Here is a 17,622-nt window from a genome sequence, read left to right on the forward strand (position 1 = left end):
ATTTAAAATAAAATAAATACTTCTGTTTGTAAAACTTAAAATATTATTTGGAAAAGATCAATTACATTGTATTTGAGTATTTGCAACACATTCCAATACTTTTTCAAATAAAATTCATTTAAAATTTCCAAAACTATTTTCAAAGTGCAAAAATGTAGTATGATTACTGAAGAGTAATGAAACTCATAAACCTGAAGCCTCTTCTCTTGAAGCTTATTTTAAATAAAACAATATATTCTTTAAAAAAGGTTTTAAGGTTTGTGTTTTGTATCTTTGTATTTCTGCTAATATTTCAAGGAACCTCCTAAGAACTTTGGTGAAAAAGAATAATTTTTATACATCTTGAATCTGGTAATATGGTTAAGAAACAAGGTGAATTGTTGGCCAGATATGAAGTGAAATAGAGTTTTTCAGCACTAAGTAGATTAATTTGTTTTAAAGTTTTTTTTCTTTTTTAATAAGAACTTATAAAAAACATTTTTCTATATTTACAAATGATTAAGTGTATGGAATATTTTAAATGCTTTCTAACATCACTGACATCTTAAAAAAGCATTTCTGTATTTTAAAACAATTTGCAATCAATAATTGGCAAACCCAATATTTAAAAGTATTTAAAATACATGTATTATGTATTCGACCCAGGTCCTGTCTAGAGTTTGTTCAACCCTGTACCTTGTAGAAATATTTATGCACATGATTGAAATATCAGCCTTATTTTGTAACATTGCATGTGAATACTTAATCCTGTTTATGTTGTCTCTTCCAGAACCGTTGCCAAAGATCACAGCAACCTAATCTCAGAAAACACGTTAAAAGTAAAGTCACCTGTTGTTATGCAATTAAATTTAAAAAATTCTGGAGGGTTCCACTGGTCTTCACATATATAAAAACATGACAAAATCAGAAATAATAAAGAAAAGGTTATTCCTACAATTCATCATCCATAAATTAATTGGCAAACTTGCATCCACAGCAAGAAATTAATGCAGCCAGCTCCAATCCATTGTTCAAAATACTACTAAGTCATCAGGAGTTTTTTTTTAATGATTCATTTTCGGATAGTTTTGGATTCTTATACTTTTGTATGCAGATGTGTGATTCTTTCCCTGCATAGCTCCATGCAGAAGATTAATTCACTGGTATGCAATTTTTGAAGTAAACCACAAGAATGTGGCCAGCTGGTTCTTATTTCCTGCCTTTATCTGGTGAAGAGCAGGCGCATGCAACACCCTCTCTGTCTGCACCCTCCTCCCAAGGATGGATGCTGACATCATTAAAGGGAGGGGCCAATTTCATGCGAGATGATAATCCCCAGGACAGGCCTGTCTGGTGGTCAGAGCTGACTAAATAAATGTTCAATCTGTAGCTTTGTTTAGCTATACATCAATCTGTAGCTTTGGTTTAGCTATACACCAATATGTATCTTTGTTTAGCTATACATCAATCTGTAGCTTTGTTTAAAGCAGACACAAAAAATTTTGTTTTTGCATTTTTAAAATCTGGTATCTGTTGGACAGACTCAGATGTGTTAATGTTGGTAGGCGGTCTGTTCAGCAAGGTGGCTGAAAGCTTATCAGTCGAGACCAAATAAAAGAACTGTGGTTATGTGTGAAATTACGGTCATTTATGCTAAAATTGCATTCATGTCAGTACTGCTCCAATAGATGAACTTATCTTCCAAATTTAAAAATACACATATTATTGGTTTCAGAATCTTCCTTTGCAATGTTGCACATGGGTATTCTAAAATATACTTGAGAGGTGAAAACAATGCAGTAGCTACTCAACTCCTGTACTTACTCATCTTGTATTTGAACAGAATTTCATATCATTGCTCCTGATGATTTCCATTAAATTATATTTTGTTGTTGACCTCTTGGAGTTGTTCCAATAAGGCCAAATGCTCAAATATCACCATTCATATTTTTCTAATACGAACAGGAAAATGTGCTCATTACATCAACAATTAAATTCAAAGTTTTCTGAACAGTAATTTTCAAAACTAGTAATACAATAACAGACTGCTTTGCACAACTGATGCTCCTACATTATCATTACAGATTATACCATATCCTAGGTTAAAGAGGGTGATTAGGCCCCTTCTTCTATAAAAAATTCTACTTATAATAATTGTTCATATTCATGCAGCATTCAAAATGCAGTTTTCCCACTAGGAAATATATCCAGTATTAGTTTTCAAACGAATGTACCTTTCATCTCACCTTTATTTCCACATTAAACCACTGGAACCGAGCCATGTTCTTAAAATCATTATGAGAAGTCTACAGTCAGATGTTCTAATTTCCCCCTGTTTAGTGCTTCCTACAAGAAAAAGATTAGTGTTGCACAAAAGGACAGCTGAACACTAGGCAGTAAATGCTTTATTTAACATCAAATCAAATGCTGAATTTTCAATTACTTACAATGCTAAACCATCAAGTAAGAGGTACATTCTACATGAGAAGAAAGAAAACAAATTAAATGTAAACTAGTCTTAAAAGTTTCACAGGATAGGTGCCAACAATACAATATTTTAAGTCTTCATGTCTTCCTTTGATGGAAAACATACACACAACACATATATAAAATAAAATGACAAAAGAATTTGGGGTCCCTTTCAAAATACAAAGTGGTTCTAAAGACAAGAAACCAAGGTGGCCATTTGTATTTACACTAACTGTGTTCAAACAAAGGCCAATAGAGAAGTGGAGTTTCCAGCGAGATGGTTATCCATTGCATTTTACATGTTTTTTTTAAATGTGTAATTCCTGATGTTATGCAAACAGAACTGCCATGTTTCAATGAATAGAAGTTTTGCTTTTATGAAATACATTTACTGACATTATTTGTGTATTATGATCACACAATTGGCACCCAAAAAATTAACCAGGACTTCAACTGACGAAAATATCTTGAGATGTTAAGGGCAAAATCTGGTCCATTATTTTCTTCAGTTCAAGCATCTGCCTTCGTAAGATCTTTTGACTTTAAAAGAGAAAAATGTCTTCTATTCATGAGGAAAAACACTTTTGGGAAAGCTGAACGTTCAGTCCAAATATAAACAAACCCTTAGTTCCCAAAGAGCCCCACTCTCATAATCAGCACCCTGGACTGTAGGTTCCAAGCCCATGAATCAGATTCACAATATAACCACCCAGCAAAACACAGTAAGAAATCATTAGTGCTCTACCCACCAGTGCCTATAAAACATCCTTTCAATACAAAAATCATACATAATTAGTTTCTACATATTGTGTTAATACTGTGAACAGAATAAAAAAAGATATTACACATACATTATCAAAAAAGATTACTGTCCATTAAAGTGACCGTACCTGGCCTAGGTAACCGAGGAAACACTGTAGAGTCACCTGCTCACTTTTAAAAACAAAGATAAAAAGGTTCATTCTCTTCCAAAATAACTTTTGGTCAAACACCATGCTCTACGCTGCTGTGCTCACAGTCCTTAAGCAAAACCATTTTACCACAGAGAACTCATGTCAAAGAAACCTGTTTGCGGATATTAAATGTGACTTGGCAGAAAAGAAGGGGCAAAAGCGAAAGTAAATCAGAAAGAAGGAAAGTAATGTACAGAAAAACAATCTTGGCAGCTGAGGAATATCCATCATATGTAACCAATCTACAAACATCATGAAGAGGGCTGCCGGCACACCAGGACAGCTGTTAAGAATCTGTCATAAAACTCAGCCACTTGATCAAACCCACAGGGTCCAAAGGGATCACTTCAGTGGCCTGGAGCTTCACAAACCATCACAACATGAAAGAAAAGGAAATAATTTAGGGAAAATCGAACTCCAGTCCATTGTCTAATCATACTGTATCACTTCTGCTGATTACATAATGGAGTGCCAGCTAGTGAGACTGGGAGCACTCTGCTACTGACAGACCGAACCCACACAGAGCCATTACTGAATAGAGCACTTCGGAAAAGGCATCAAAGGACCCAAGAAAGGAATATGGGAAAAAAAGATGGATTCTATATATTCTATATATATAAAAAGAATTCAACCTGTAATCATCGGTGACAAGGAAAGAACATTGACAATTTTGCTGAACTTTGGATTGGAGCACGGTATCCAATTTCACTAGATGTTGCCCCTTGTTGGTTCAGATTCAGCTGCAATGTGACAGGTGGTTTTGGTGAAAGGGAAAGAACATCCTCATCGCTTGGCACACAGCAGCACACTGGAACTGCGCCCTTCCATAAGCTAGCTCTGAAAGAGGATCCAGGTTCCAATCAGATAAGCAGAATGTGAAGGCCTAAACCCTCAGATGGCGGCACATCCCCCCCCCCCCCCGAGGCATTCCTTCTTAAACATGGATGGGTGGAGGGGGTACAACAGACATCCAGAAATAAGAGATGAGAGAAAAAAAAACCTGCATTTTCTGTCGTTTGGCACAGAGGAAGAGTTCATGTCCTCACATCGCTAGTCAAAATCCTATGGAGAGCAGTTTCTGGTCCAGCTTCGTTATTGATATTAGTTTTATTTAGCCGAGTTCCATTAGTTATAACCAAACTGTTCCCAATGCAGACTGGGCCCACATGTTACTGTAGGCCAGTGAATCCCTGAAAAAATGACAATATCTATTAGTTTCAGCTTTATTTAATACAATCTTATATGCAATTTTAGAACTAGTCTAGAACTACTACCCACTATTCCAACTTAAGTCATCTACTGTATGCAGGCCTCCCTTGTAATAACACAAAAGGCCACAATGAGGCACTACAAAACATATTTTGGGCTGTCTTTGAAAAATCATGAGGAAAACCAGGGGAACAAGGAAGGAAAGGGTTATCTGGAGAGCTATAATTACAGGGGGAAGCAGAATCATTTCCATCCACAGATAAAGGTGCCACTTTCATGTTATGGAAAAAATATATGCATCACAAATAACAGATATGACCTGAACATCACAGCTATATCAAAGCTGACCCACAGAATGTGCAAAGCAGGAAGACGAGGGATAGAAAAACAAGAAAACGAAGGAGGGACAAAGGGGGGAAGAGGAAGACAGGAAGAGCAGAAGAATACATGTCCCCCCCTGTGTCTTCATGTGAGGTCTGGAATGCACAGCCCTGCAGATTCTGTTTGGAGTAAATCCATGGGTTGGCTCTAGTCTGTTTGTGACTTATTTTCCTTCCATTTCGCTCTAGTTTTGTTTAAATTGTATTAAAAAATGCAGCAATAAACAAATTAACCAGCTCTTTTTTGGCCTCTGTGATGCACAAAACAAAACAAGCTGGGATGTCTTTCACAAGTTGGCTTTTAAAAGATGGCCCTGCAAAAAGGTGCCATTGTCAGCTCTGTGCCTGCGTGAGGTTAGCATAAGCCCTGAACAGAAGTGCCAGTGTCTCTGGCCCATTGTGGACTCGGTGTTCAAATCCCTGTGTCGTCTGCCAAGAGCTGCTCTTCAAGTGCCTCATTCATTAAAAATCTCCACTCCATTGGGCATCTTCCTGTGCTACATGGATTCCCAACAACAAATAATCAGCCTGTAGTTCACCATTATGCAAGTACTGGCACCTTCCTTCACTTGACAGCCAGGGATCAGTCCATGACCCCCCCATCCCCGGGCTCTCTAAATCATCCCAGCGCCCAGCTCATTCCTCCTTCCCTTTTATTCTCCTTTCATGATTTCAAATCCTCCAACAGCGCTCTTCTGCTTAGCTTCCGGATAGGATTCCAGTAAATGTAGGCAGATGACCTAAGGTGGTGTCACAGGACAAATCAAAAGGATGCTCTCAGCAAACTTACCACTTCAGTTAATGAGAATGCCTGGAGACCGACCATCTTCCTCCGCAATATTCTTCAGATTCTTCTCAGCTTCATCCACAGACCTTTAGAAGAATTCAGCTAAGAGTCAGTCTGCTGTGGCCCTTTACAGCCCCTCATCTCAGCACGTTACCTCATACTGACTCAAGGTCTGTATGTGTCAGCACCAGGAGGGCAAATTACATTGGTCAGCATTATTTTCACAGGCAAATTACGTCATGGCCAAACAAATGACAAATGAGTCTTTGATGCTACCAAATACACATCTACACACTAATGCATAGCTACATCCCTGTAATACATAAAATGCTGTTTTAAAAAAAATACGTTTTGGAACTCATGTTAAACTGAATCCCCAATAGTAACTGTAAAGTCTGCCCGGTCGCTGCAGCACTGCCCCAAAACTCATGTGGCCAGCAGCCCTTTCCTTTCACCCTACCAGTCTACCAGCGGAGGATCGCAGTCATGCAGCCACGAGGCTGTGGCCCCTTGCACATTTGGCACAGGCAGACTGCAGAGAAGAGCTGCTAGTGTGAGGTCAGGTGGGGAATGCCACGCTGAAATAAACCTGGGCCACGTTATCTCCAGTTATGCACAGCTCTGTAGGGCTGCCAGACACAGTGAAATGTGCAGGATTCAATTACAGGCCATGGGGAATACCACCAAGGTCTCGTGCTTCAGCTGGCTACACCAGCCGACCAGGTATTTCGATGTGGAAGAAAGTTCAAAACAAGTAGAAAAACAACCATAGTGTTGAAGCGTATTCATTTGTAAAAACGCATGGCATGAAATACATATATTTCATGTTCTCTCTATAAAGGCCATTTTAGTGGATTATGACAGCTACAAAACCTGGTGATACCTTCCAATTAAATGGAAGGAAATGAATTGCTGCAAAACAAAAATGTCCACAAAGACAGTGCTTATACTAAATTTAATGAAGCCTTTGGACTTCATTAACAGTAGTGAGACAAAAGGGGAGACTGCCTCTCTTTCAGAACACCACCACCATGTTGAGTGCCAGTGCAGTCCAAACACAGGCCTGCTCTGCGATGCTAATTGAGATGACCCATTCTTCCCCCTCTTCCAGCTTCGCTGACCTAGATTACTGCATGAACAAAGACTGCAGGCTTTCTTCTGGGGCCCAAGTGAAATGGAAGTTTCCGGGAAGCCTTCTGGGGAATTAAAAAGAATGAAGGGTGGAAAAAAGGGGGCTCGGAACTTGAGTCCGTCCCTGTTGGGATCAGGAGAGTGGTCTATTCTCCAAATTTACACTGTCTGACAGTAGCAGTGCGGACAGGAGTAGTGCAGCCTTAATGTATACTACCCACTCTTATGTCAGAGCCAGGGTGGTGCCAGCTCATTTAAACAATATTGTCCATCTGCTGGAATAGAGCCACTCTCCTAAGATATTCACAGCTATTAGTAAGATGTATTTGTTTTTCTTCTACATAACATGAGGAAATTTCACATTAGGACTCTTGTCACAAATACTTTTTTCGTCATGACATAAAACCTTCCGACATTAGTAACCAAATAACCAAATAAATAAATAAATAAATAACATTTTAAGTATAAAAGTAGGGGTTATAAGACGTTAGAGACCACAAAAAAACAGGGTTATTTATTGATAATACCCATTTCTTGATACATATTGCTATTGTTTCCAAATCCCTCCATTTTCCTCTGTTGTCCCTGGGTGTGGACTCTCGTCTCCTCTCTCCCTCCCGCTCTCTCTCGCTCTCTCTCGCTCTACTCTAGCAGCAGGATTTATATCTGCTGTGGAGGCCAATGTGAGGGGGAGTCAGTAAAGTCTACAGCAAGAAATATGACTGGAAACTGGGGCTCTAACAAACTACTCTTTGTAATGGGGTACTGCATAAACAACAGACATTTCCTGTTCAATAACAGAACATCTTAACAGTTAATACTCCCCCGCAACAGAAATGAACATTAATGATAGTTTACTTAATGATTTGTGTATTTATGTACATGCTTTTGACATAAAGGGTTCAGTGGGGAAAAATCAGTCAATTCACCTCACACAAAAAGCGACAGATTAGAAGTACACCTGCCCATTGTGCCAGCAAGTATAAGGATTAATTAACATAGAAGTGAGAGGAAAAAATAACCACCCAGAGAAGCAAGAATTTCCAGGTGTTCACCTCAGGTTATAGGAGACTTACGTTAAATAGTCTTTGACGTCTTCAACGGTGATGTCACCGGTGGTGTCCAGCGTGATGTCAGCACTGCTGTTGGGAGAGTCCAGGGCAGGGGAGGACAGAGCAGCTTGGATCTCTTCTAAAACCCCTGTGGAGAAGAGACACCGTGAGCAGGATAGGACAGTCTCTCTGCATAAAAACACACCAAATACTAAGGGATAGGAACTATCAGCTAGACCCAGTGAAGTGTAACATTTGTACATAATACTCAAGCCATTTTCCAGATCATCATCAGTGTTATATAAATATATGAATTATATATTTTACAATAAATTGCATTGATAAATATCAATGCAATGCATCAGCTGGAAGGCTTTAGGGAAAACATCTGAAGTGAATATGAATAAAATTAAACCATTTTCTCCTTTATCTTTTCCCTTCTGTGATCATTGTGTCCAATTATTCCTCAGATATTTTTACCACAATATTACACTTCAGTTGGGCCAGCAGCTCTTAACCCTAGAACGATTTAATATGTGGCTGAACATGGAGCCTTCAATGAGATGTACAAGGGTGAAAGGAGGCAGTCAATTTAATGGTATCACTCAGACTGTACAGAGTGAGCTAATGAGTGTAGCCAGCCTCGGTCACAGACAGGCTCAGCTGTGGACGGGCATTCAATCACAACACCAAGAGTGACAGCAGCATTCTAGTCACGCAGCACCTTTCTGTGACCCAATGGGAGGGGGAAAAGATTTGGGACTTCTCACATTCACCGGCACCTGTTGTACCTTCTAGTTCTATGAGTCATCAAGGTACAGTAGGAGTTTCTCTGTATACAGGGCATATGGAGGTCAAAACAAAGAACAACACTCCTCCCTGTCATTTCAGCACACATTGTTAAGGACACAGGTCACCACAACCTAGTCGATACAGATTCATTTAGGCAAATACAAAGATAAAAAAATGTATTGTACATTTAAAACGTGATATTCTGTTCTTTAAGTATAGAAGGCAACCCTATATAAAACTTCAAGTTTGTATTAAGAATCATGTTTTCATAACTTTGATTCCATAACAAAATTTAAACACATCACAAAGCCTATATTGCATTGTTTCACCTTTCCCTTTCTCTGTAAATTTTAGTAGTTACATGCCAGTTAAAATGCTGGTGCAAATAAAATACAGCACCGAGAATTAAAAAGATACACATGTAATGCTGAACAGGACAGTAAAGCAGTTAAATATTTTTAGAAAATTATCATCTCAATACTGGAATAAATTGGTATAAAATTGCAAGAGCAAGTGAAATAGTACTGCAGTAGACCCTGTGGCATCAAATGAATGTATAGGGTGGCTCTGTACTCCATAATTGTAGATTTGTAATCAAACAATTCACACGTAGTTAAAGACATAGTATGCAATAATTTTTAACCTTGCTGTGGTCCTGTGTCTAAAATAAAAAAAAATCTCCTCCTCCCTCTTCAACCCAGCCCACTCACCCACCACTGAGTAACCCACATAAAGCATCTAGCTGGATAGCTAGAATTAATGCTAGTACCATGAAATGATCGTCAGTTTAAGGCAGATTAGATTATAGCTTAATTAATTCCTTCATGTTGGGTTTTATTTGGCTGAGTTGACAGCATCTTATGGCATACCAGTGATCCCTACTGGATCACTGAAAATCTGTCTGTTGAGCTTCACATGCATCTTCCTCCAACTCATACCTGTGTGAGCCTGACTTGCCAAACGCAGTGCGACAATAAACAGCGCTGTAGCATTAAAAATGTGGTTAAACTCTGGGCCTGCTCATTATCCACCCTGGTGTACGCAGCCAGCGCATCTGTTGGACCCACCTTCGCGAGGCTGGTTTACACTGCGGTGCAGAATTGACCTCTTTTAAGATGGACAATTTAATTAATATTCACTTCAGGGCTGGCATCAGTCCCTTCTTCAGATCAATTCAGACACTTGGCAGGATAAATTCATGTAATCTGTTTCAAATTAAACCTTTTATTATCAATTCACTCAAATTCTGTCCATATCTGTTCCCTCAATTCAGTACCCTCTCATAACCAATTCCTTGATTCAATCTCTTTCAATATCAATTTTGTCAAATAAATAACACCAACCTTCTAAAGTATGTCGTGTCTGTATTCAATTTTCAAAGATAATACTAAGGAAGAACAATCAATATACAGTATGAATGCAAATGAAAAACCCCATTCAAAAACATTCACATTTTTTATGCTACTTAAGTTTTAGTGTAAGTGAACTCTCTCTCTAACATCTCATTGAAAAGACTGCATTTCCTACAGCACAATGCCCCCCTCACTCCACGGAAGTGCAGGGGTTTGTTTGATTCAACCAAATCCACTCCCTACTGGTCCATCAACACTGCTTCCAGTAGCAACTTATTCTTCCCAGGAATCCTGGGAACCTAGTCCATGCTTGCTTAGCTTCAGCTATTCTGCAGAAGCAAGTTGTAATGTGGTTTGTCTGCAGGCCAAAAGCATAAATACTCAGTTTTAGATAGCTTCACAGTGCATTTTGGGGATGGAGGGAACTGGACGGAAGAAGAAAAAAAACAAACAACTCTTCCAAATAATTTCAGAGCTGAAGGACTACCATCTGCACATAATTTGACAGGTCTAGGGAAAAACAGACACACACCGGGGTTAATGTACAATTAGCCTAAGTGTTGATTAATTTGTTTATTCCTGAAAGGGTATGCCACCTACAGACATGAAAAAAAATGAGAATTTAGATTTTTTTTCCATAATACAACTGGTTTTCTACTTCTCAGTGACCTTTATCTAATATGCAGCTAAGAACAAAAATAACATTTTAAGGCTGTTAATGATGTAGCATTTGACGGTTCGGTTACTAAGTTGACATATTAAATCATATTTTCAATGTGGCGAGATAAAGAGTACTGGTCTAAACTCATTTCTGCTTTGTCTGGACACATTGGCAGGCTGCCCATTTTAAGCAGCATTAAAACTAGAGCCCGACCGATGCCAGATTTTTGGATCTGATGCCGATCCCGATTTTGGAGAGTCCTAGCCCACCGATTACCGATGTTTTGACCGATAATTTGTCAAAAAGTGCAACATTTTCAAATCAATTTGAAAAACTTATATTTTATTAAAGTTTCTATATTTAAGAACATTTAACTTATAAGCAAACAAAAAAAATAAACACAAATAACTTTAGATAAAAAAATGTAAAAGATGGTATTAAATTAAATATATATATTAACACCATCCTTAAGTGTGTGAAATCAAAATAACTCCAAACCTTGCTTTTACTCCTTTCTTTTCCAGACATCTATAAAAAATTAATAAAAAAAAATCAGTTTTCCAGTTTCAAACGTATTTTTATGAATATTATTATTATTGTTGTTGTTATTATTATTTCTTAGCATCTATTCTCAGTAAATTAATTATATTTTATTCCTACTACATGATCTCAAAGAGTAATACTTTATCTAGCGAGCTTCCCTGTCCATAAGAATTCGGTGGTGAAAATAACTACAATGCGCTCCAACGCGTGACTAGATGACACACTCGCTCGCAATAACGCATTAGCTATTGACAGCCCCGTTATTTCTTATTATATATTCTCAGTAAGTTAAATGAATTATATTTTCTTATTTTATTTCTACTACATGATCTTAAAGAGTAAGACATTATCTAGCGGAGCTAATGAGTGAATCAAGTGTAATGTTAGATGAAATTAAATTGACTGGATGAAATACGTGAAAAAAAACTACAATGTGCTTTCGTGCAGGTTACCCGCGCGAACTTTTGGTTGATTCACTTCTCCAACAGCAATCCTTCTCTCATGTTATCACGACAAAGCTACATAACATGGATTAAAATGATCCACGTTAGAAGTGTTTTATCGATGTTTTTTTCTGTCTGGTTAGCTTGCTACCATGACGCGTGACTAGATGACACTCGCTTGCAATAACGCGTTGGCTATTGACACAGCATCATACAGTAGCTAATATCATTATCTCAGATTTAAAAAAAACAAATGTGTGATGCATTCAATCGCCATTTTATTTTGGCTGGTTATTTATTTGAGAATACAGCGATGTCCTCTGGAAATGTAGATCCTACGCTGCTTATGTGCTCACTGCCACTTCATAAAGGCTTGCTAGCCAGCTAGCTTGCTAAAGTGAACCAAATATGTTGGCTAGCTCGCTCGATTGATAATGAGGATTGATAAACATAGTGGTCGTATAAACGCATTTAATTAAAAACTTTCACTAAATATACATACCTTTATTGCGGCAATAGAATCTGTACAGACAAGTCTTGCAGTAGGGAATACTGGATGAGCACGAGTGACAAACGTCTTATTAAAGAAGTAGCGCGTCAGCTGCTGAAGTTCACACTTGTATTAGAGCTCCCTCTACTGGATAATTATAGTAAATAGCAATTACAACGTTCGAACAGACAAGTACAGATAAATAATCAATGTTTTTTGTTTTGTTTATTATACTTTAATTTAATTTAAAAATCGGGACACATCGGCTGCATGACTGCCGATCCCGATGTCGTCAAAAAAGTCAAATAATGGCCGATATATCGGCCAAACCCATATATCGGTCCGGCTCTAATTAAAACCCACTTGATATCTGAATATTCAGAACCACTACAGGCAGACAAAAGCACAAGGGAATTTTATCTTCAGTTAAGATTAAAATGTGTTATTTTTTAACTCAGACTTTTTCTGGTTTGAGATTCCAAATTGTAAAGTAAATAGCATGTCTGCTGCTTAAACTGCACTTGAACCAGGTTATAACAAATCAGTGCAGATGCATATGTAGCAAAGTACTGCATAGAGTCATTCATATTCAAAGCATATCATTAACCAGAAAAATTTAATGGGTTTGTCTAATTAAATTCAATCCTGAAAAATAAAAATGCATCACCGAATGTTGGAGAAGCATAAAGACCTCTACAGGTCAAGCAGATAAAAGTCCATTAAAACCTGCCAAGGTTTGAAATGAGATCATTTTGATCACTAGCCAAATAGTAAAGTTTATGGTACAGTCTGTCCTATTGCACACATGCAATATATGATGCTCATTTCATTTGACAGCGATATACCCACACTAAGACAGAGACCACACAGTGAGTAGTCCTCAAACCTCATTTGCAGTCACTCCAGATATTGCAACACAATGGTGATGACTCATTGTGAAGAAGATGACAATGAGCAACCGAGCACATGTGGAAAACGGAACACCATCCACAATAAAAACAGTCTTATGATGATGAAAAATATAAATAAAAAAACCCCATAAGAAGAACTCAGCTGCATGCTCTCAGGATACAATGTCCTCAAGAAATCAACAGAAAAACCACACTGAGCACCTTGGAAAGTGGGTAACTACCACAGGTGCCAGGAATGAACAGGGCAGTGCAAAAGCTGCATGTCTGCCCGTCAAGAAAATATCATTTCAAATATTTTACTTGAATGAACAGGAAAGACATCATGAGGGCTTACGGCCTACACAGCTTTCACACAGTTACAAGCCTAATCTTATGACCATATTCAGTCCTCAGTATCACCCTCAGAGAGCAGACACTGCAGTGAAGGAATGCTAATGCCCCCCCTCCCCCCCAAACACCACTCAGTACAATATGGCTGCCAGGGAGGATGTGTGTTTTGGCCTCAGAGCTTGTATACATACTACGGTCCGTCAGGAGGGCGTTTTCCATTACCTTCCTCCTTGCCCTTCCGCCTGGAACAACAAGCATTATGCACACAGTATACATGACAGCAGTGTCGGCCAGGCAGGGTGGTATCCAGGTTCTGATAGCATAAGTTAGGCTGTCAGGTGGGTACAGTATGAAGACATAATCCACAAGTCAAGCATCTCCACTGTGGACTACAACAAAAACTTAACGGGCCTTTTGCAAACTACTCTCAACTGGCATACTGACCTGTTTATCTTGGAACCCAAAGGCTCAAAATTTGAATCACAAGAGAACAAGACTGAATAAAGCAAGAGCTGAGACAAGAATTTTGTTGTTCACTATATGTCAGTTCATACTTTTCTATGGAGGAAAAAAAAGTTTTCACAAAGTGGAATTTTCCCTCATGAATCTTTAATGGAAGTTTTATTATTAGGGCTGACTGGAGAGAACGTCTGTGGGGTGTTGCCATGGACACTCCTGAGACACTCCCAGGTGATTCATCTTCTCTGATTAAAAGCGGGGTTGGGAAAGAACGGTAGCCGATTAAATCCAGGAGGAAAAAAAAAGGCAGAAAAATCAATAGTCAAGCAGGGCCCAGGAGACAGGGGTCTTAAACCTAACCCAGGATATTTACCTCAGCTGCTGCAAGAGTTATAGCCGTAGGAGCGAGCGTTAGTTCAAACAACCTACCCCGTCATTTTGCAATGGGAATCCGGACCAGAACCACCGGGAGTGGTGGGGCAACTTATACAAACTACTGCTGGACAATTTGAACCCATTTTCCAGAGTCGCAGAGAGTCTACCTGCTACAGCACCAATAAGCTCTGTACCACTGCACCGCAGCAAATTCATTAGTGATTTACTGACAATCACAGCATCCCTCTAAAATACCACATGCAATGGTATTTTATCTCGAGCCAACAGTAAAACTAACAAGGTGTAGCTATTAGAATTACATGACAGTTAAGACATAGTTTGCTTGGATTGTACATATGATTTGTTTTTACACCCAAAGGGGTCTAGGGAAATGCAATAAAGCAGAATGTGTTTGTCTTTCAGTACATGATAAACACCATATCTTTCTCCAATGTATACAAAAAATAGAATGCCTTAAAGCCTTACCTTCTGCTTCCCCAAGGGAATGACTCTCTCCTGCGGACTGTATTTTGTGTGTACCGTTGGCCTGAATTGATGTAGTTGCATTGCTGCAGGATTAAACAGCGACAGATCGTTACAGTACAGATTCATCTGCAGAGCAAAGTCATTCTAAGGCTTAGTGGTCATAGCACAATAATGTGATTTGCCTGACATACTGTCAGCTGTTTCTAGCACAACAATCGTTTCCATCCCTGAAATAAAATGTCAACATGCACAGGGTCGATCTCAGGCCTACACACAACGTCACAACTTTTCACTGATTCCATAAGCTGCCAAAAAGGCATCCACCTCCATCACAACAGAACCCATGTCTGTACGAGGGAAATTAAACTGTGAAAGGAGTCTGGTCTCCTAAGTTACAACCAGCCCACCACCCAAGAGCATACTTGACCCCAGCTGCCACCCCCATTCCTCTCCTCCTCCATAGAGAGGAGTTCAAATATTTGAGATTCCCTTAGGTTGTAATCAGTGTGGTGGTGTAAAGTAGAGGGAACAGAACTGTAGGCAAAGTGCTCAGCACCTCAGTGATGTGCTGTGCTGCTCAGAGAGCTGTGTGCTCTTCTCTCAGGAGCACGCTTAGAATAATAAACCCACATGATCCATGTACACCAGCAGCCTGCCCGTGTATCATGTCTCCCAGTAGGTCAGCAGAATACAAAATGGGACCGGTATTTATGGCCCAGTAAACAAAAAAAACGTATGGAGCGGTCGCTTTTTGATTTGGAGCAGCTCAAGACAGATTTTTGCTTTCCTGGGCAACCATTCATCTAGTTATATTGTGTTTTTAATGGTGAAACATGTTTTTACACACAGCTAGTACACCACACTTACACCAGCTAAACAAGCAGCAAAATGAAATTTGAGTCTCTGTGTGTCAGCACTAAAATGCTCGCTGAAATAAAGGCCACACATCATTGGGCCCATAAACCTAACTGTCATTTCTAAAGGCAACGGGGTAAAGAAACATTAAGGCAGTCTTTGTCTTGTTATTGCTGGTTTCAGATAAACACTGAAAGATTACTTCGAGACTGCTGTGTTAATGGAATGTGCTGTTCACTCCCTCCCTCCTCCTCAACAAAGGAGTCATCTCACACCCAGAGCCGAGGAGCTGTTAAAAAGCATCCCTGCAGTACAGAGCAATAAAAGCATCTCTGCCTACAGTCGCCTCCAGTTCAAATGGGAGTCTTACTGAACCTGGGAAAACTGATCCTTCCCATTCAAACAAACGTCTAAAAACCTCACTTTGATACAAAGACCTATGAAATTAATTACAAAAAACTGTATACTATAAATTAAACAAAAATACAACAAACACCCAAGTCTCCAACCAAAACTAAAAGAATACACAATGAATAAAATCGTGCAGTTTCAGATCAAGATCAAGATGCTTTGTCCGTGCCACAGCAGTTCTGATCAGCTTCTGACTGACAGTGCTGTACATTACCTATATTGTACACCTCGCAAGCAGCTATTGGGATGTTTTTTCATCATTTTGAGTAGTACAAATAGTCCATACGCATCAGTTTTAATTCATTAACAGTTGATAGGTCTGCAACAGTGCATGTGTGACAATTACCCAATTACCCTCACTGTGCTAAGCGTACTCATATTCAGGGTACAATATTTAATTAAGCACAAAATCAAACTGAACTCTCTGAGATGAATAACTGGGTCAGGCACAGTCCTATCAGCAGTCACCTGAGAGCCGTGTGGCGATGAGGTCGGTCCATATCCACAGAACAGAGAGGCTCAGTGATGACTCGTGCTGACAGGGAGAACCGCTCGAACTCCGAGGGGGAGATCAGGTAGAACCCTGACGGAAAGAAACACATCAACTCCATAACTACCGCACACCGTTTGTATCATTCATAATTAATGAACTAAAAGAGATCACAGAGTGAGAAGCTCCAGACCTTATTTGCAGCCACTCCAAACATTACAACAAAATAGTTGCCTCTTCTGCTCTCAGATTTGCAATTCAGTACAAATATTTAACTGATATTACAATATTACAATCATACTAGGCAGTATGCCAATTATTACATAAGTATTGCATTTTTTCAGTGTATTGTTACAGTGTTTGTTTATAATTAAAATGCGGTTGCTTTTGTACCCAGAAACAAATCCTCCTCTTTGAGATCAGCAGAGTACAGAACTATAAAATATCTTTGAAATTATACATGCACGGCACACTCCACATCAGGGGTTCTCAAAGTCCCAGGGCACCCCTGAGTATGCCGGATTTTGTTCCAACCACAACTGCAAATCCCAAGTTGTAAAAAGCTGTTAATTGTTCTCAGACCCACTCAATGTCAACCGATGGATGATTTATCTTGCACTTTGCACCTCTTACAAAACCACAGCAATGGCTGGGGAAGGTGGCAGTCCTCCAAAAATGTGCAGAAAAGGGACCTGCACCAGAGCCCCTAACCAGAACAGGCTTTGGCTGTGCGGAGGGACGGGGGGGTACACGCTCACCCTGCCCTGTTTTGGTGAAGACGCAGGAGGCGATGCCGCTGATGTCCTCCTTGCGGATGCAGTCGTAGCGGACCTGTGGCCGGAGCGCGGGCACGCTGAACACGTGGATGTCGCCCAGGTTGGTGAGGCACACCAGGCCGTTCTCGCTGTACTCGTCTGCCGACACGCTGCCAAAGCTCGCCAGCGCCACCTTGCGCACCCGGCAGCCCTCGTGGGCTGTCAGCTTGAACTTTGTCTTGGCGCTGACCTTGGGTAGCGTGAACACCTGCGTGTGTGTGCATGAGAGGGGGGGCATGCTTAAGTAAA

At 39.6% G+C, this 17,622-nt stretch overlaps 1 protein-coding gene across 1 annotated transcript in view; it reads right to left on the reverse strand.

Annotated features, from left to right (window-relative positions):
- Positions 1 to 2,366: 2,366 nt before the first annotated feature.
- Positions 2,367 to 17,622, reverse strand: part of LOC135248572 (lethal(2) giant larvae protein homolog 1-like) — a 57,823-nt gene continuing 42,567 nt past the window's right edge. The window contains exons 20-25 of the mRNA XM_064323365.1: positions 17,317 to 17,581; positions 16,537 to 16,651; positions 14,803 to 14,885; positions 7,985 to 8,108; positions 5,781 to 5,863; positions 2,367 to 4,591 (exon numbers count right to left, since the gene is read on the reverse strand). Of these exons, the coding sequence (XP_064179435.1) occupies positions 5,785 to 5,863; positions 7,985 to 8,108; positions 14,803 to 14,885; positions 16,537 to 16,651; positions 17,317 to 17,581 (666 nt within the window). The 3' untranslated portion in view covers positions 2,367 to 4,591; positions 5,781 to 5,784. The remainder of the gene's footprint in view (positions 4,592 to 5,780; positions 5,864 to 7,984; positions 8,109 to 14,802; positions 14,886 to 16,536; positions 16,652 to 17,316; positions 17,582 to 17,622) is intronic.

The sequence above is a fragment of the Anguilla rostrata genome, chromosome 2 (genome assembly GCF_018555375.3).
Source record: "Anguilla rostrata isolate EN2019 chromosome 2, ASM1855537v3, whole genome shotgun sequence".
In the NCBI taxonomy this organism is placed as follows: domain Eukaryota; kingdom Metazoa; phylum Chordata; class Actinopteri; order Anguilliformes; family Anguillidae; genus Anguilla; species Anguilla rostrata.